The 19307-nt window shown below is 40.3% G+C and overlaps 1 protein-coding gene across 1 annotated transcript in view; it reads left to right on the top strand.

Moving 5' to 3' along the window:
* SYT6 (synaptotagmin 6) overlaps positions 1-19307 on the top strand; it is a 790087-nt gene that overhangs the window by 420774 nt on the left and 350006 nt on the right. Inside the window, exon 3 of the mRNA XM_069761777.1 lies at positions 14688-15243. Coding sequence (XP_069617878.1) covers positions 14688-15243 — 556 coding nt within the window. The remainder of the gene's footprint in view (positions 1-14687; positions 15244-19307) is intronic.

Below are 19307 nucleotides of genomic sequence, written 5' to 3'. Positions count from 1 at the left end.
CAGTAATGTGCAGAGGAATGTTGCGCCATAGTCTCTGAGCACAAGCATAACCTCAGTAGGGCATAGATGGGAACCTGAGTCCAACCATGTGTGGGACCCAAACCAAGAGCAGGCAGCCACCGGGGAAGAAAGAAAAGGCGAGAATCAGTGTGGGGACGAACCCTACGCGTGTCGCCGTTACAAGGACGGCTTCATCAGGGGAAGGTAATGAGGGAGCAATCAATATCGGTTTAAATACCTTGCGGTATGATCAGATCAGCGAGCGAGGTGTGTAAGAGGCCGGAACCGGAAGTGACACATGAAGGGCATAAGAGAACAGGCAGGCATCCCTGTGTTCCTGACTTTGACCTAGTTGGCTTTGTTTGGCGGTATCAGTGACATCACGCAGCCAATCATTGAGCTCAATGGCTTGTGCCACCTATATGAGTAGAGGTACTGTAAATTTATTTGACTATCAGGCAACCCCTTTAAAATGTGTTTGTGGTGGGTTTAGAGTTGAATCATGAATGAGGGGAAGGTGAAATTTAAATTTTTGGTCTTTCAAAGTAATAAAGAAAACTAATAATGTTAATAATAATCCTCACACTAATGTAAGTGTACACCAGTAATGATAAATTGTATGCGTAAGGGTAAAGAAGGCATGGGATAAAGATGGGAAAGGATAAAAGAGTGAGAAATAAACCACAATAAATGTTATATTTTATTTAAAACATGAACATAAATCATTTAGTGTTTAATATTAACTACTAGATGCAAATATGCACCTGGCTCTGACAAATTCAGTGTGGTCCATTGTAACTGAAATCGACCAGAAAAAGAAAAACTGGCTGAAGTTCCCTGGGAAATATTTATACTGCAGCTAGGTTTTACTAAAACCCCTTCTGGTGTTCCAAAAGAGGGAATAAGGCGAGAGGATATTAGAATAAAGGGAGAAATAGCAATAGGAGATTAGTATGTATTATTCACACTCATATATTACACACTGTATGTACAGGTGCTTCTCACTAAATTGGAATATCATCAAAGTTAATTTATTTCAGTTCTTCAATAAAAAAAGTGAAACTCATATATTATTTTAGAATCAATACAAACAGAGTGATCTATTTCAAGTGATTATTTCTGTTAATGTTGATGATTATTGCTTACAGCCAATGAAAACCCAAAAGTCATTTCCTCAGTAAATTGGAATACTTTATAACACCAGCTTGAAAAATGAGTTTAAAATCCGAAATGTTGGCCTACTGAAATGTATGTTCAGTAAATACACTCATTTCTTGGTCGGGGCTCCTTTTGCATCAATTACTGCATCAATGCAGCGTGGCATTGAGGCGAACATGCCCAGGTTGCTTTGATAGTAGCATTCAGCTCATCTGCATTGTTGGGTCTGGTGTCTCTCATCTTCCTCTTTACAATATCTCATAGATTCTTTATGGGGTTAAGGTTAGGAGAGTTTGCTGGCCAATAAAGCCTGTTGTTTTTAAACCAGGTATTGGTACTTTTGGCAGTGTGGGCAGGTGCCAAGTCATGCTGGAGAATGAAATTTCCATCTCCAAAAAGCTTGTTGGCACAGGGAAGCATGAAGTGCTCTAAAACTTCCTGGTAGACAACTGTGCTGATGTTGGTCTTGATAAAACACAGTGGAACTACACCAGCAGATGACATGGCTCTCTAAACCATCACTGATTGTGGAAACTTTATACTAGACATCAAATAGCTTGGATTGTGTGCCTCTCCACTCTTCTTCCAGACTTTGGGAAATTGATTTCCATATGAAATGTAAAATTTACATACATCTGAAAACAACACCTTAGACCACTGAGCAACAGTCCAGTTCTTTTTCTTCTTGGCGGAGGTAAGACGCTTTGTCTTTTGGTCATGAGTAGCTTGACACATGGAATGTGACACTTGTAGCCCATGTACTTATTAACTCTGTGTGTGGTGGCTCTTCAAGAAATTACTCCAGCAGCAGTCCACTACTTGTGAATCTTCCCACATTTTTGAATGGCCTTTTCTTAACAATTATTTCAAGGCTGCGGTTATCCCGGTTGCTTGTGCACCTTTTTCTACCACACTTTCCTCCCACTCAACTTTCCATTAATTTGCTTGGATACAGCACTCTGTGAACAGCCAGCTTCTTTAGCAATGATCCTTTGTGGCTTACCCTCCTTGTGGAGTGTCAATGACTGCCTTCTGGACATCTGTCATGTCAGCAGTCTTTCCCCATGATTGTGGAACCTACAGAAACAGACTAAGGGACCTTTTAAAATTCTTAGGAAGCCTTTGCAGGTGCCTTTTTGTTAATTATTCTAAGTTACTGAGATTATGACTTTTGGGTTTTCATTGACTGTAAGCCATAATCATCCACAATAACAGAAATAAACTCTTGCAATAGATCACTCTGTTTGTAATGACTCTATATAATATATGAGTTTCACTTTTTGTATTGTAGAACTGAAATAAGTTAACTTTTTGATGATATTCTAATTTAGTGAGAAGCACTTGTACATACAGTGTGCAGTATATGAGTGTGATTGGTGTTCATAGTAGACCTTGATTTTTTGCTATACACAGTAAAACTGTAATATTGCCCTATATATTCACAATGATCGGATGAGTGCAGAGTCAAAAGGACTAACAAGTATGAAAAAAAATGAAAAATAAAAATTCAAATCACCTTCTTTTCCCTCATTAAAACAAGATATAGACAATGTGCATATGTGCTATTGCAACGTCCATAAAAGTCAGATCAAAAGTAAAATTAAATAAACCAATTGTTAAACATGCGTTTTTTCAGCTGCCACAACACTGCAAAAAACACAATTAAAGACGATCAAAAGATCGTATCTATCTCAAAAGAGAATCAATAAAGAACATTTTCTCAGGGTGCAAAACACAAGCCCTTACACAGCTCTATCGACTGAAAATGTAAAATGTTAAGGGTCTTGGAAAAAGTTAAAGAATGTATACAGTCATTACAGTGTGAGATGACAGCAGGGAGATATTTTGCCTCACAGAAAGAATCAGCTATGGTGCCATACTGTCCTGTCTGTATACTCTCTTTTGCTTCCTCTCCTGCCCAGTAGCTGTGGTATGATTAGACCATGTTTCAGACACGGCCATTACACAATACACAGCAGGGGCACATTTATAAGATTATCTCAGCACAGGAACTTTTTTTTAACACATCCAATTGTGGCACTTATTATTATTCCAAGATATATTGATTTAAATATACTTTTTTTCTCAGGGCAACCTTTTTAAGTAATTGACCTTTACAAAGCAGACTTGTTGGCATTGCATCTCCTTTGCGCACGCACTGCTTCTTCTCTAACTACATTACATCCTAGAATTTGATGGAGACCAAAGTTGATAATTTATTCTACAATGGTAGAACTGAAAAAAACTTATAAGCATGCAACATGTATAAAATTTAATTTTCAGTCTGAATGGTAATGTCAAAGTGAATGAACATAACTATTGGATTTTATTAGTTTCCTAGCTTCTCCCAGCTATTTTACATGTATTTGAGCTATGACCTGGATTCTATTCTGTGTTTGTTACTAGTTTTTGCTTTTTATTAATTCTGTGGTAAGAAAATGTTCATAATCCCAAGAGCCCTATTGTTAGATGACCAGATAGGGAACCATTGAAACTTTATTTTGCTCTTGCATTATTTATGTATTCTGTAAATTGCCTACAAGGCAACGTGATCTTTCCACGAGGGCAGCTTTTTTATATTTCTACAGATCATGTCTGGAATATCAATTAAATGTTATTATTTACTGCTGCACTTGATCTCTATTTTCTGAATCTTTAGTATTATCAGGGTAGCCTGAAGAAAATAGTAAGTATACAGGAAATAGTTCCATCATTCACATTGATAACCCATTAAGTCTTATGCACATCACTCTTATATGTGAGACTGATGTTCTAAGATGGTTGAGAGGGGGCTTGCAATAGAAACCTCACATCAACAGAGCAATGCCTTCACTTTCAGTCTGCTTCCTTGACATCGGCATCACTACCCACGTCATGCAGATCGACAGCCAGCTCCTTGAAGCTATTCGGCAGGGAACCAGTTGTAAATCAGCATGACATCTGCAGTGATATCCTGTTGACTTAGCAGAATGGAAGTGAAGGTGCTGCTCAGTCAACATATCACTGGAAGAAGGAGAATCGCCAGCAGGAGTGGTCTGTGACCCCTTTGAACGGGAACAGATTTTTGCATGGCCAAACAAGCAAGTAGTTAGCAACTACCTGCCTGTAAGCTCTCTGCCAAATTAATAAATACAGCCCAAAATGGAAAACATAGCAGTGACCCTCCCAAACCTGCTCAACACCAAGTGGGGGAGCTAAAGGTAGAGAGACCACCCTGGGAAAATAGTAGGACACTCCAAGTTGTGAATCATCATAACCAAGAAAAAAAAACTGGAATACAAATTCTCAATAGTATAAAAGGTATATGTTTATTACATACTATATCAAAGACAATAAATGTATTTTAAATACAATTACACAAAATTACATGTTCAGCAGGGAATGCAAGATAGAACCAGTGTGACCTCCTAATAGTGCTGCAAATATAGTCCATAGTAAAGTGTTTAGTGCTTTAAAGGTAAATGGGGAAAGAAAGCAGGACAGGGTACTAAATGAATCAAGTATACTGGTATATGGAAGAGTCCAACATCACAAAGTACTTATCATTGTGAATATTTCCCCAACCCTGAGTTTCTTACCCATATTGCAGTATAAAGGGGTCCACACTGTGCTGCACCAACGTGTGTTAGGTCTCGAGTTCCCGCTTCTGCACAGGGGGAATCTCGAGCCATCTCCGCTGCGGTCTCCCATTCTTATCCAGCCGCAGTGGAGTCTGCTCAGCAAGTACGTCGGTCCCAGCGTCTTGCTCAGTCTCACTCTGTACAGAGAGTTACTGCTGCTTCTTCAGCTACTGCCATTAAAGCCAGTGCTGGTCAGCAGCGAGTGGACTTCTCTGGGACTAAGTCCTTGTCTGCACACACTGAGCATGCCCAGGGCAAGATCTCCCGTTGGAGATCGAGGGTCATGTGCTCAGGCTCTGCAGCACATTCCATTGGTCCTCTTGGCAGGTCTTGGAAGGGCAAAGTTTCTGTGGCCACTTCCTGTGCTGCAACTATATAAACTGCGCATGACCGCACGGCCATGCGCTAGTGTACAATTGTTAATGTGTGTATGTTGTGAGTGCAAGTCGTCCTTGGATACCCCTACCCTATTGAATGTCTGTTCGCGGAAGGTGTATGGTTGCTATCTAGCGCCCGACTTATCCTACAGCACGAATCACACATTACAGCGTCCAGTTGCTGTGACCGCCAGTACGGCGCCGTGCACTTCCTCTGTGCTTTCCTTACCCAAGCCTGGGTGGTTAGTGGCGTTCGTCAGTGCGGCACAGCATGCACTCTTGTGCCTTAATATTGTTAATGAGTGTCCTTACACACCCAGTTGCGGTGTTGTGCCAGCAAGGGTCTAATCGGACTTCAATCCTAGTTGGGGTTGAGTTCGCTGACTACTTGCTCGCGCTCTATGTGCGGTACCGCGGTCCTGTGACGCAACAGGATCGCTTCCTTCACGCTGGGTGAAGTTTAACCCACGTGTGTATACTTATGAGTGCCGCCATATAGTCCGTCATTACTTGGCAGCAGGTTCCATCTCTGCACGGTGGACCCCGGGCTGCGAACGCACCATACTCTATCTGTCTTATCATTTGGTGCGTTCCGCTAGCCCTAACAACGTGTGTTTCACTTCTGCTTCGCCAGGGAGCGGTATGGCCAAACAATCTAGCAGTTAGCAACTACCTGCCTGTAAGCTCTCTGCCAAATTAGAAGAAAACTAAGGCTTGGAAAACCCCTTTAATAGAAGCAAATGAGAGCACTGCAACATTTTTTTTTTCAATGGAAATATACACTGCTCAAAAAAATAAAGGGAACACTTAAAGGGAACCTGTCACCCCGTTTTTTCAATATGAGCTAAAACTAGCGTTCAATAGGGCCTGAGCTGTGCTTTACAATAGTTCCTTTATTATCCTCTGAGTCCCCACCTTTGCTGCCAAAATACCTTTGTAAACTCGCCGTTTTTGGCTGTCAATCACCCCGGTCCGGTCCGATGGGCATTGGCTAATCTCTGATTCTCACCACCTCCGGGTTTTGAGTAAGAAACTTCTTCCCGCCTTTGGCGTTGTATTTCGTGCTTGTGCATTACAGTGTAATCTCGCGCCTGGGCATTATGCTTTGGCCAACAGTGGGCATAGCATACAGCACATCATTGCGCATGCGCAGGATTACACTGTAACCTCTGTGCCCCGGAAGTCAGCATATGCAAATTGTGCATATTCTGACTTCCTGGGGCACAGAGGTTACAGTGAAAACCAGCGCATGCACAATTATGTATTGTATACTTTGGCAACAGTTGGGCAATACATACTGCGCATGCGCTAGTGCCTAATGCACTGCGCAACCACCAAAAATGAGCGCGATCTGTGCTATTCACACAGTCTGACACGACGAGGAGCGGGGAGAGAGACAGCGATTTGGCAACGCCCATCGGACCAGAGTGATTGACAGCCGAAAACGGCGAGTTTACAAAGGTATTTTGGCAGCAAAGGTGGGGAATAAGAGGATAATAAAGGCACTATTGTAAAGCACAAATCAGGCCGTATTGAACGCTATTTGTAGCTCATGTTGAAAAAACGGGGTGACAGGTTCCCTTTAAACAACAGAATATAACTCCAAGTAAATCAAACTTCTGTGAAATCAAACTGTCCACTTAGGAAGCAACACTGTTGACAATCAATTTCACATGCTGTTGTGCAAATGGAATAGACAACAGATGGAAATTATTGGCAATTATCAAGACACACTCAATAAAGGAGTGGTTCGGCAGGTGGGGATCACAGACCTCATTTCAGTGCTTTGCGGCTGATGTTTTAGTCACTTTTGAATGTTGGTTGTGCTTTCACACTCGTGGTAGCATGAGACTGACTCTACAACCCAAACAAGTGGCTCAGGTAGTGCAGCTCATCCAGGATGGCACATCAATGCGAGCTGTGGCAATAAGGTTTGCTGTGTCTGTCAGCGTAGTGTGTTGTGAATTCTGCTTTTGAGCTCCCTCTGGTGGTAGCAGATGGTAATGCAGTTGTTCCTGGGCTGCAGTTGGGGACAGGTGTATCTGCTAATTGCAGTTCTGACTGGGCTATTTAGGTTTGCTGGACTCATTAGTCCTTGCCAGTTGTCAATGTTTTTTGGGACATGATGGATGTCTGTCTGGCTTTTCCTGCTTGGCTGCCATTTCAGCAAAGATAAGTGTTTGGTTTCTTTTTCTGTGGCACACTTGCTGTGTGCTTATTTTTGATTGTATTCCTGCTCTGATTGTAGGATTCGCTGGAGTTGCAGATATACGCTCCTACGTCTTTAGTTAGATGTAGGAAGTTTTTGTATATTCTGCTGTGGATATTTTGAAGGGTTTTAATACTGACCGCACAGAACTCTGTCCTATCCTGTCCTATTTTAGCTAGAGTGGCCTCCTGTGCTAAATCCTGTTTTTCTGCCTGTGTATGTTTTTTCCTCTCTGACGCACCGCCAATATTTGTGGGGGGCTGTCTATCCTTTGGGGTTCTGCTCTGAGGCAAGATAGTATTCCTATTTCCATCTTTAGGGGTATTTAGTCCTCCGGCTGTGACGAGGTGTCTAGGATTGGTTAGGTACAGTCCACGGCTACTTCTAGTTGCGGTGTTAAGATCAGGATCTGCGGTCAGTATAGTGGCCACCTACTCCAGTGAAAGTTCTCATGCTGCTCCAAGGTCACCGGATCATAACAGTACAACTGGCCCATGATGAGTTAAATGCCTCTCAGAAGAAGGGAAGAAAGGTGTTAAGCCATTTTTTTTCTTCAGTCTGCTTTCTGTTCTCTTCCCTCTTAATCTCTGGGTGGCTGAGGAGCGTTGTGCTAGCATGAATGTTCAGGAAATAGCTTCTCGTGTAGACCAGCTTGCTGCTAGGGTACAGGGTATTTCAGATTATATTGTTCAGACTCCTGCTTTAGAACTGAAGATTCCTACTCCTGATTTGTTTTCTGGTGACAGGTCTAAATTTTTGAGTTTTAAAAACAACTGTAAACTGTTTTTTGCTCTGAGACCTCGATCCTCTGGTGATTCCATTCAGCAGGTAAAAATCGTAATCTCCCTGCTGCATGGCGACCCACAGGATTGGGCATTTTCCTTGGAATCTGTGAATCCGGCATTGCTTAATATAGACTCCTTTTTTCAGGCTTTGGGATTATTATATGATGAACCTAATTCTGTGGATCAGGCTGAGAAGACCTTGTTGGCCCTGTCTCAGGGTCAAGAGGCGGCAGAATTGTATTGTCAGAAATTCAGAAAATTGTCTGTGTTGACTAAATGGAATAATGATGCTTTGGCAGCAATTTTCAGAAGGGGTCTTTCTGAATCCGTTAAAGACGTCATGGTGGGGTTTCCCACGGCTTCTGGTCTGAGTGATTCGATGTCTCTGGCCATTCAGATTGACCGGCGCTTGCGGGAGCGCAGAACTGTGCGCGCTATGGCGTTGTACTCAGAGCAGATTCCTGAGCCAATGCAGTGTGATAGGATTCTGTCTAGAACAGAACGACAAGGATTCAGATGTCAAAATGGGTTGTGTTATTATTGTGGCGATGCTTCTCATGTCATTTCAGTTTGTCCTAAGTGGACAAAGAGGATTGATAGTTCATTTACCATCAGTACTGTACAACCTAAATTTCTGTTATCTGTGTCCTTGATCTACTCATTGTCATCATTTTCTGTCACGGCGTTTGTGGATTCAGGCGCCGCCTTGAACTTAATGGACTTTGGGTTTGCCAGGCGTTGCGGTTTTTCCTTACAGCCTTTGCAGAACCCTATTCCTTTAAGGGGCATTGATGCTACACCCCTGGCTAAGAATAAGCCCCAGTTTTGGACACAGGTGACCATGCGCATGGCGCCAGCCCATTAGGAAGATTGTAGATTTCTGGTGTTGCATAATTTGCATGATGCTATCGTGCTGGGTTTTCCGTGGTTGCAGGTACATAATCCTGTGTTGGATTGGAAGTCCATGTCTGTGACTAGTTGGGGTTGTCAGGGGGTTCATAATGATGTTCCTTTGATGTCAATCTCCTCTTCTTCCTCTTCTGAAATTCCAGAGTTTTTGTCTGATTTTCAGGATGTATTCGATGAGCCCAAGTCCAGTTTCCTTCCACCGCACAGGGACTGCGATTGTGCTATTGACTTGATTCCAGGTTGTAAGTTTCCAAAGGGTCGACTTTTTAACCTGTCTGTGCCTGAACATACCGCCATGCGGAGCTATATTAAGGAGTCTTTGGAGAAACGACATATTCGGCCATCTTCTTCACCGTTGGGAGCGGGGTTCTTTTTTGTTGCTAAAAAAGATGGTTCCTTGAGACCCTGTATTCATTATCGCCTCTTGAATAAAATCACGGTCAACTTTCAATATCCTTTGCCTTTGCTTACGGATTTGTTTGCTAGGATTAAGGGAGCTAGTTGGTTTACTAAGATTGATCTTCGGGGGGCATATAATCTTGTTCGTATTAAGCAGGGTGATGAATGGAAAACTGCGTTTAACACGCCCAAAGGCCATTTTGAATACCTTGTGATGCCATTTGGGCTCACTAATGATCCATCTGTTTTTCAGTCCTTCATGCATGATATCTTCCGGACTTATATTACGTTTTGCTAATCGTCGTCGGTGTGTTGGTTCCCGGCTTCGGGTTGGGGATCTGGTCTGGTTGTCTTCCCGTCATGTTCCTATGAAGGTTTCTTCTCCTAAGTTTAAGCCTCGGTTTATTGGTCCTTATAGGATTTCTGAGATTATTAATCCGGTGTCTTTTCTACTGGTGCTTCCGGCCTCTTTTGCTATCCATAATGTCTTCCATAGATCTTTGTTGCGAAAATATGTGGAGCCCTTTGTTCCCTCTGTTGATCCTCCGGCCCCTGTGTTGGTTGATGGGGAGTTGGAATATGTTGTTGAGAAGATTTTGGATTCCCGTTTTTCGAGGCGGAAGCTTCAGTACCTTGTTAAATGGAAGGGTTATGGCCAGGAGGATAATTCTTGGGTTTTTGCCTCTGATGTCCATGCTGCTGATTTGGTTTGTGCCTTTCATCTGGCTCATCCTGATCGTCCTGGGGGCTCTGGTGAGGGTTTGGTGACCCCTCCTCAAGGGGGGGTACTGTTGTGAATTCTGCTTTTGAGCTCCCTCTGGTGGAAGCAGATGGTAATGCAGTTGTTCCTGGGCTGCAGTTGTGGACAGGTGTATCTGCTAATTGCAGTTCTGACTGGGCTATTTAGGTTTGCTGGACTCATTATTCCTTGCCAGTTGTCAATGTTTTTTGGGACATGATGGATGTCTGTCTGGCTTTTCCTGCTTGGCTGCCATTTCAGCAAAGATAAGTGTTTGGTTTCTTTTTCTGTGGCACACTTGCTGTGTGCTTATTTTTGATTGTATTCCTGCTCTGATTGTAGGATTCGCTGGAGTTGCAGATACACGCTCCTACGTCTTTAGTTAGATGTAGGAAGTTTTTGTATATTCTGCTGTGGATATTTTGAAGGGTTTTAATACTGACTGCACAGAACTCTGTCCTATCCTGTCCTATTTTAGCTAGAGTGGCCTCCTGTGCTAAATCCTGTTTTTCTGCCTGTGTATGTTTTTTCCTCTCTGACTCACCACCAATATTTGTGGGGGGCTGTCTATCCTTTGGGGTTCTGCTCTGAGGCAAGATAGTATTCCTATTTCCATCTTTAGGGGTATTTAGTCCTCCGGCTGTGACGAGGTGTCTAGGATTGGTTAGGTACACTCCACGGCTACTTCTAGTTGCGGTGTTAAGATCAGGATCTGCGGTCAGTATAGTGGCCACCTATTCCAGTGAAAGTTCTCATGCTTCTCCAAGGTCACCGGATCATAACAGTAGTGTCCAGAGGCTGGAGGTGCTACCAGGAGACAGGCCAGTACACCAGGAGACATGGAAGGGGCTGTACGAGGACAACAACCCAGCAGCAGGACCGCTACCTCAGCCTTTGTGCAAGGAGGAACAGGAGGAGCACTGCCAGAGCCCTGCAAAATGACCTCCACTAGGCCACAAATGTGCATGTGTTTGCACAAACGGTTAGAAACCAAATTCATGAGGATGGTCTGAGTGCCCAACGTCCACAGATGGGGGTTGTGCTCACAGCCTAAAACCGTACAGGACACTCGGCATTTGCCACAGAACACCAGGATTAACTCTGCATCCCTATTCACTTGTATTACTCTGGAATGTAGCAGTTTGGTCATGAAAAAAGTTATCATGTAGCCTCAGCCTTAGGTTCAACCAGTTTACGCTTTTTAGGTGATATTTTTATGTAACTGACACCTAAGGAAACAAAACTTTACAATAAATATTTGCCATACAAGCTTGAGCAGCCTTGGGTTGTATTCTCATTTATTTCATATCTTTATTTTACATCCAATAAATTCTCATTTTTACATAAGGTAAGTGATTTTTTTCTTTGTATTACAGCTAATTAATCAGTAGGTTAGACACTGGAATATCCATTTTTTTGTACTCTTTGCTCTTTTTTCTGCAAGTACCACTTTGGAAATGTCAAGTTCGAAAAGTCAAGCAGCCCCCGTGGAATTTCCAGTTTGTCACATTTTAGATTGACCGACAGAATACGATGATCGCATTAGTCTATTGCTGCATGCTTCACACCTCGTATCTCCTGCTTTATCACACAAGGAGCTCATTTTGCCTTTTTGTGAAGAAGAAACATGGTTATTATACCTAACAAAGAAGTTCAAGCTAACCTTGGAGTTTGATTAAGCACTTTTACAAATTGCATGTTCTATTTCTGCCCTTTTGTTATATGGAACATCTCCCTTTGACTTAATGAATAGGTGACACAATGAATATTTTAAGAATCATATCTGTTTGCTTTAATAAGGGTGTACATGTGTGAACTTCACAGATACTGTTAAAGGAAACCTGTCATGTTCTCAAATGCTAATAGCCTGTAGATTAAGAGTTAATCTGCAGGTTAATAACCCTAAAAAGCTGCCCAACCGCTTTACTTCCAGCTCACTCTGCACAGATGGGCTGCAGAGCTGGCTACCAATCAAAGTGCTGGGGTGTGCTTACAGCCGCTGATCATAGTATAGTGATTGGGCCTCTGGGCTGTGACTGTAGTCGCACCGTGTACACCTCCTGGGAGGAATAAAGTTAATTTTCTTCCATTATCTGTACTTTCAGTAAGATGGCTGGACAGCACAGTAATGCTATTAACCTGCAGTTAACAATATCTACAGGTCAATAGTATTTAGGGACAAGGCAGGCTCCCTTTAACATCTATATCTGATATATATTGAGAGCCATGGGTCAAATCTTTACTTGATGCATTAAGCAAAATGACAGATTTGAACCGATCTGTAATATGGCACCTACTGTGTAAACGACTGTGGACACTTTCTGTACCAGAGTTTTTTATTTGGAGACACATCGAGGATTCTCATGTAGCTTTATGGAGCAATTCTTACGCAGGGCCTCATAGAGGTACAGTACAATAAATGCAAAATGCCAATGTAACATGTTCTTTTCATGACAGAATTTGTTAGGGATAGTTCAGCAAAAGTTGTCCAGAAAAAAAGAATTCAGGTTGGCATCTTTGATATACTATGAAAATGTAGTCCACCATGGATGTGTTCAAGATTCAACGAAAACCTTCTGATGTTAGGGAAATGATTCTAAATAATCATTCAATTAGATCATTTCCAACCTTTCCTTGTAGTTAATAAATGAACATATTGGATTCTATGGATGGAAAAACTCCATCTTCATTATTTCAAAATTGCATTGCAGGCATCCAGTTTATTGTGTGTAATTTTAGATTCACATTGACAGAATTTTGGTAAAAGTTTTAATGGAGCAAAAAACTGGTCACAACAGTTTTTTTGTAGCCACTAGAGATGAACAGGAATGTTTTCTTGATTAATAGTAACATTTTTATAAATGGATGGGGATATAAGAAACAAAGGGGACAATTCACCAAAGGGTTTTTTGTCAAAAAAACTGGCGTAAAACACTTTAAAAAGTGGCTCTGCCAAAATGTGTGGAGTTGGTGGGGAACCAAGACAGGACAGGACGTGTCTATGCACACTTGTCAAATTTTGCAAAAGTGGTGGCATTTCTTAAGCCAGAAATGCTACTCTAGTCTCTAACTGGAATAGCATTTCTAGCAATGCACATGAAATCACTCTTCACTGAGAAGATGTGTTAATTCATTAAGAAGTATGCACCTCTTAACGAATTTGGTGCATATAGTCCATCCAGTTCTTCAATAAAGCACCACTAAAGCTTTTGTTTTCAGAGCTAGAGTGACGCTTTACATGTAAGTCCCCTGTCCCCGGTCTTCACTGTTTTTTGGCACAGCTTTGGTCCCTATCTTGTGAGCCACGATTCTGACTGTCTGGAAGCCAAAAGCCAAAAGCTACATGCTCTCAATGCCGGTCTATGAGTGCCAGAACCATACTCTCATAGACTTGTATTGAAAAGTGACCTCTGTGCAGCTCCATGAAGCCGAAGCCGCAGGCGGGTCACTTTGTGCCGGAGGCTGACATGAGAGACGCTTGAAAATGATGACGTCGGTGGCAAGTGAGAATGAGACAGCGAACTAACATTTAAAGCACCACTCCAGAGGGGCAGTAAAAATAAACAATGGAGCGGTGCTTGAAGAATGGCAATGTCAGTCTTAATGAATTGACCCCAAAGTATGTTACAAAGTTGCAAACCTTTCTTATGTATTGTGCAATGATTTGTATAAAATGCAAACTGAGAAAATATTAATGTTTATTATAGAGCTTAATGTGTGCATTAATAAAGTTTATATATGGTAGTTTGCCATTAATATGTCATTCCTGGATGCATCAAAACATATAAGAATCCTTTCTTACTATATAGCAAAGTTTTTGCATTGTGGCTACTATGTAATATAACACTAGCAAAGTATTCGTTTAGTCTTAGACTAAACAAACACCAACATGACGGCCTCCATAGGGCAAAAATCAATTCATGAAATTGATTGCTACCTTGGCTATTTTACAGCTGTCATTTAGCAAGGTTTATTATCAAGCAGTCAATGGTTGCCAATATTATGACACAGAATACAAGCCACTCAGCACATAACTTGTCAGTCAAACACATGTCCTTTCTTTTGTCTTCATCATGCCTTCCCTTTATTATTTTACTGTAATTGCATTAGAGTATATAGTACAGTATATTCTAAAAGGTGACTAGTTTTTCAAATTGTATCTATATGCCATTGAACAAATAGATTTCTTAGTTTTTCTACATTATAAGACTGGAGAACTTTCAAAAACGGATAATGTTAATTTGTTAATAAAATATATATAGTGTAAGAGAACCAAGCAACCCAAAAATTCGTAAGAACTGTGATTACTGGAAGAGATCATCACATTAATTAAAGGAAAAGATCAATATTGCCAGTCATTAACTTGCCTAATCCAGCAGGAAAATAATGAGAAACTTTTCATACTTATTCCGAGCACATATTATTTTGGTCAAGTTAATCAAATAAAGGCGAAAATTATTATTGTTAATGTTATTTTCATATATTTTGCAGGCATATTTCTTTCAAAAGGCATTTGCCTCGGCAGATGCATGTGTCAAGTGTGGATTTTGGTGATACTTTGCAAGTGTCTGAACAACCAACTAGCATTGGAAGGATAAAACCCGAGCTGTACAAACAAAAATCAGTGGATTCTGAAGACACCAAGAAGGATGATGCTAAGACATGTGGAAAGATCAACTTTACCTTAAAGTATGACTATGAAAACGAAACCCTTATAGTCAAAATTCTTAAAGCATTTGATCTTCCTGCCAAGGACTTTTGTGGAAGTTCTGATCCTTATGTCAAGATCTATCTTTTACCTGATCGGAAGAGGAAGTTTCAAACTCGGGTACACAGAAAGACTCTAAACCCAACCTTTGACGAATCTTTCAATTTCCCTGTCCCTTATGATGAGCTACCAAGTCGAAAACTTCACCTTAGTGTGTTTGACTTTGATAGATTTTCAAGGCATGATATGATTGGAGAGGTTATTTTGGAAAACTTGTTTGAGGCCTCAGATTTGTCAAGAGAGTCTTCTATCTGGAAGGATATTCAGTACGCCACCACGGTAAGAAATCTTTTTTGTGCCTTTCATTGGCTATGTAATATTGAACCTGTTGGCAACTGCATGATAACTAGTAGTTTTTATTATCTTTGTAGTCTGAATGATTGTATGCCCACAAATATATAGATATGCTGAAGAATAATAGAAGTTTATTGAATATTGGGTCTCTCTTGTTTAACTTGTTAAGGTCACATTCTTAAATTTTATTAAGGAAAACTTTTTCATATAATGTGAAAATCTATAAAAAAAATTGAACGTAATTTAAGTTGTATCGATTAGACTATCCTATGTGCCTCTAAAGAGGACCTATAGCGAGAGGGGACAACCACCTTTTCTCATGGAATTCTATGAATTTGTACAAGAACTTTTGATCTAGAAAGAACATTCTCAATGTATAGTATGACGATACTCTTTCCTAATGAATTGCTGCAAGATACGGAACTCAGTATGTTTTTAATTTCCTTAAGTATCTTTGGAAAATTGAAAAATAACAATCTAGAGCTATTTTAGAATACATAAAGGTGAATCTTTATAAAATCGTTTGAATTACCGATTTTCATCAGAGATCCTATATTTTTTGATAACAAGAATATGGCTGCAGATTGTTCTATACTTGTCTGCAAACATTTAGAAAACCTAATGGATTGGCAATAATACCAATGTGAACATGAAAAGTAATACCAATCTTCCCAAATAATAATTAAACATCTCCCCTCATGTTTAAAAATGATAATGAAATATTAAATTGTTTCATATATTTTTGAATTTGTTATAACATAATTGCTTAGAAAGTGAATCTGTCGCTACTTTTTTGCTATGCAATCTCAGAGTAGCATAACATAGGGGATGAGACCCTTATTCCACCAATACGTTACTTACTGGTCTGCATGCTATCATTTTGATACAATCACTGTTTTCTGTGTTGTAGATCTAGCGATGCTCAGAATGGTGAGCCCTGTATAATCTCACTCACACCAATGATTGGCAAATTTCTGTGTGCAAGTTACATTGGCCGAAAGCTGCTAATCTGTGGTGAGGATGTGGTTAAGCAGAACAAGTTGACTAAGAGGCACGAGGCAACTAGTCCTGTAGTGATGATCTCTTTCTGATAAAACACTAATTTCACTAAACACTTGCTGATAGATTCCCTTTAAAGGTGTAAATTGATGCCCCAATGCCGACCTACCATGTGCCATTTATAACAGTGATGTCATACCAATGCTTAGGAAAAACTTCTACCTTTGCACCCTAATAGCGATACCCCTCATTGCTTGATTATTTTGCAGTGTACTTAAATTTTTTTTCCTTTGGGGTATAATAAACTAATAACTGTACTATTATTACTGCAGTAATTATCACCTTCACTATCCCTTATTTAATTATAAGTGACATACATAGTATAGATCATCATCATACCTTTAAATACATAAAATTGGTGTAGATAAATACAATTTATTACTCAAGCAGCCCTGCTGCCTTTTACTTTACTACATATTTGTTGTGCTCTAAACAGATCACAAATAATATGTGACATTAAATGCTGTGTTTTGCTGCTGCTAAATTCAAATTAGGTCAATATATTTAACCTAATCTGTATACACGCTATACTAATAATAAAGAGCCTGGCACAAAATGATGTAGACGTACATTTTTCATGCTATGTTTATTTACTGTTCAATGACAAGAGCCTGCATATCTTTATTCTAAGATCTTATTATTTCATGGAAAAAAAATTTCACCTAGTTTTCTGGGTTTTTTTTGTCTGTGTCCTTCATTTATTATAAAGTAAATTTTCAATTAATCAGTTATTTGTTGTACACTACATAGTCATAATTAACACATTCCTGACATTGGACATGGTTCCTTATGTTAGGAATGGGCTTAGCGTCTCAGCCCACTCTATACCAGGCAGATGCCAGCTGAGTTAACAGGCCTCTAACCCTTTTAATGCCATTATCAATCTTGTGACAAGGATGCCATTTCATGCACCTATCGACAGATGGATTGTCTTTGGGTTGCCATGGCAGCTGTGGGCATAATGGAGATCATTTGGAACTCATCCCACAGAAAAACAAAGCATCATACGGCTATGTTGATGGAACAATACCAAAGTTAAGGCTTGGAAGTTGAGGAAAAAACAGAGATGCAAAAAGGAAATGGGCCTTGACAGGAACAAAATAATATTAGAAATGAGCAGATTGATCTACGGAGGATCGAGTTTGAATCAAACTTCCAGAAATTCACAGTTTTAAGGAAAATTCAAACATTTAGAGATTAGATTAGCGTTGTGCAAAAAAACCCCTACCCTGCATCATTTCCCACAAAAAGCCGGGTAATGTAATTTTCCCTTGCCACGCTTGCCTCCCCATAAAACCCTGTAGCTATATTTATGATTTTCATACTTTGCACAGGTCAGTACCTGGGTCATCACAGATCATCGGTTCCCAGTGGACCAAAGTTTGCATGTCAGAGTCATCTTCTATCTCCAGAGTCACTAGAAAAATGTCTCTCCTGTAGAGTGTAATCTCTATTAATCAGCAAGGTCCTCTTTCTCTCTCCTGAAGACTGTAAGCTCTTTTGATCAACTGTGTTGCCTCTGTCCGTCTCCCCTCCTCACATGCAATTTATCCACCTCAAATCTAATTTGGGGGGAAAATTCGGGGAAGTTATAATTACTCACAATGTCCAATTTTCTTTCTTTTATAAATTATCCATACTTGGATGCAAAGCATCTATGAAGTGATTGTATAATATATGCAGGGCTTCACTTATCGAGCCAAGCTTTCTCCTCAATGTCTCAATCCAACTAAAAATGTGATATAGAGGGTGGTCGCTTATCTTCTTAGGTTCTATTACTAATCAAACGAAAAAACACGCGAGAAAATATTCCAACCATAATTATAATAATCAGGAAAAATAATTTATTGAAAAAACAGGTACAAACAGTGAACAAGAGGGGGTTACACCCACTAGCATATGCGAAAGGGACACTCAGGGGATATTATCTAAAATGTCAAAAAAGGCTAAACAGGTCACATTCAATGCTACAACATGTGATCACAAATATTGCACATCTCCCATGAGGCCTAATCAATCAACATCTAACTCCCAACATGGAAATCAATATTACACAAAAGTCAATAGGTATCATTACCCATAATTGGTCAGGAGTAAGTCCACGTGCGTCCTCCCCTATGTGCGTTTCGGCAAAAATAGCCTCTCTCAAGGGGTGTGGGATACAGGGAAGTGCAGGTATAAAAAGCCCTACTAACCAATCAGCGCCCTAATCCAGTCAATGTCATTCAGTAATGGTGTATACACTTCTAATTGGCAAAAGAGAAAATGGTAAATTACGAGTAAGCATATAGTACTACAAAGGTAAAGAGGACCTGTATAGCCTCATGGTCATATATAAAGAAAATAAAAAATAATACAAACAATATTTCATTCATCATAGGCACTCAATAGATTACACAATAGCAATGCTTTTTATGATATATAGTCATATGATGATGCACCATGGGCAATATGAAGTCCAGAATCTTGCATCGCTTGGTTGCCATTATGTCACAATGTCCATTATTAAGACTGGATATGGATACTGAAGAACTTCAGGAGAACTCCGTAATGCATTTAGAAGTATCCACACAGAATGGCGAAGATTGATAGGGCTAAATAAAACAATAAAACACAATGAATAATAAAACCACAAAACATGTGCATCATACAACCATCAGTGACTTATAGAAAAGGAACAAAGCTAATGTTCTCATTCAGCCCTTTCGGGTATACCATATCTAACGTCTAAATCCATCTAGTTTCATGCTGTGCCAATCTGGAGCTGATATTTCCACCTTGAATTCCTGGGTCCACTACATCGATACCTCTAACTCTTACTGTTGAACTGTCACAATTGTGGTGCAGTTTAAAATGGCTAGGCAACGTCCGGAGTGTAGATATGTTGTCGTGGCCGGCAGCCGCCTCAATCCCAAGTACATGTTCACGAATATGCACTTTAAATTGACGTGTAGTAAGACCTACATATATTAAGTTACAAGGACACATGG

Source organism: Ranitomeya imitator, chromosome 3 (assembly GCF_032444005.1).
Source record: "Ranitomeya imitator isolate aRanImi1 chromosome 3, aRanImi1.pri, whole genome shotgun sequence".
In the NCBI taxonomy this organism is placed as follows: domain Eukaryota; kingdom Metazoa; phylum Chordata; class Amphibia; order Anura; family Dendrobatidae; genus Ranitomeya; species Ranitomeya imitator.
Note: the sequence above shows the minus strand (reverse complement) of the source record. Positions and strands in the feature narration are given on the sequence as shown.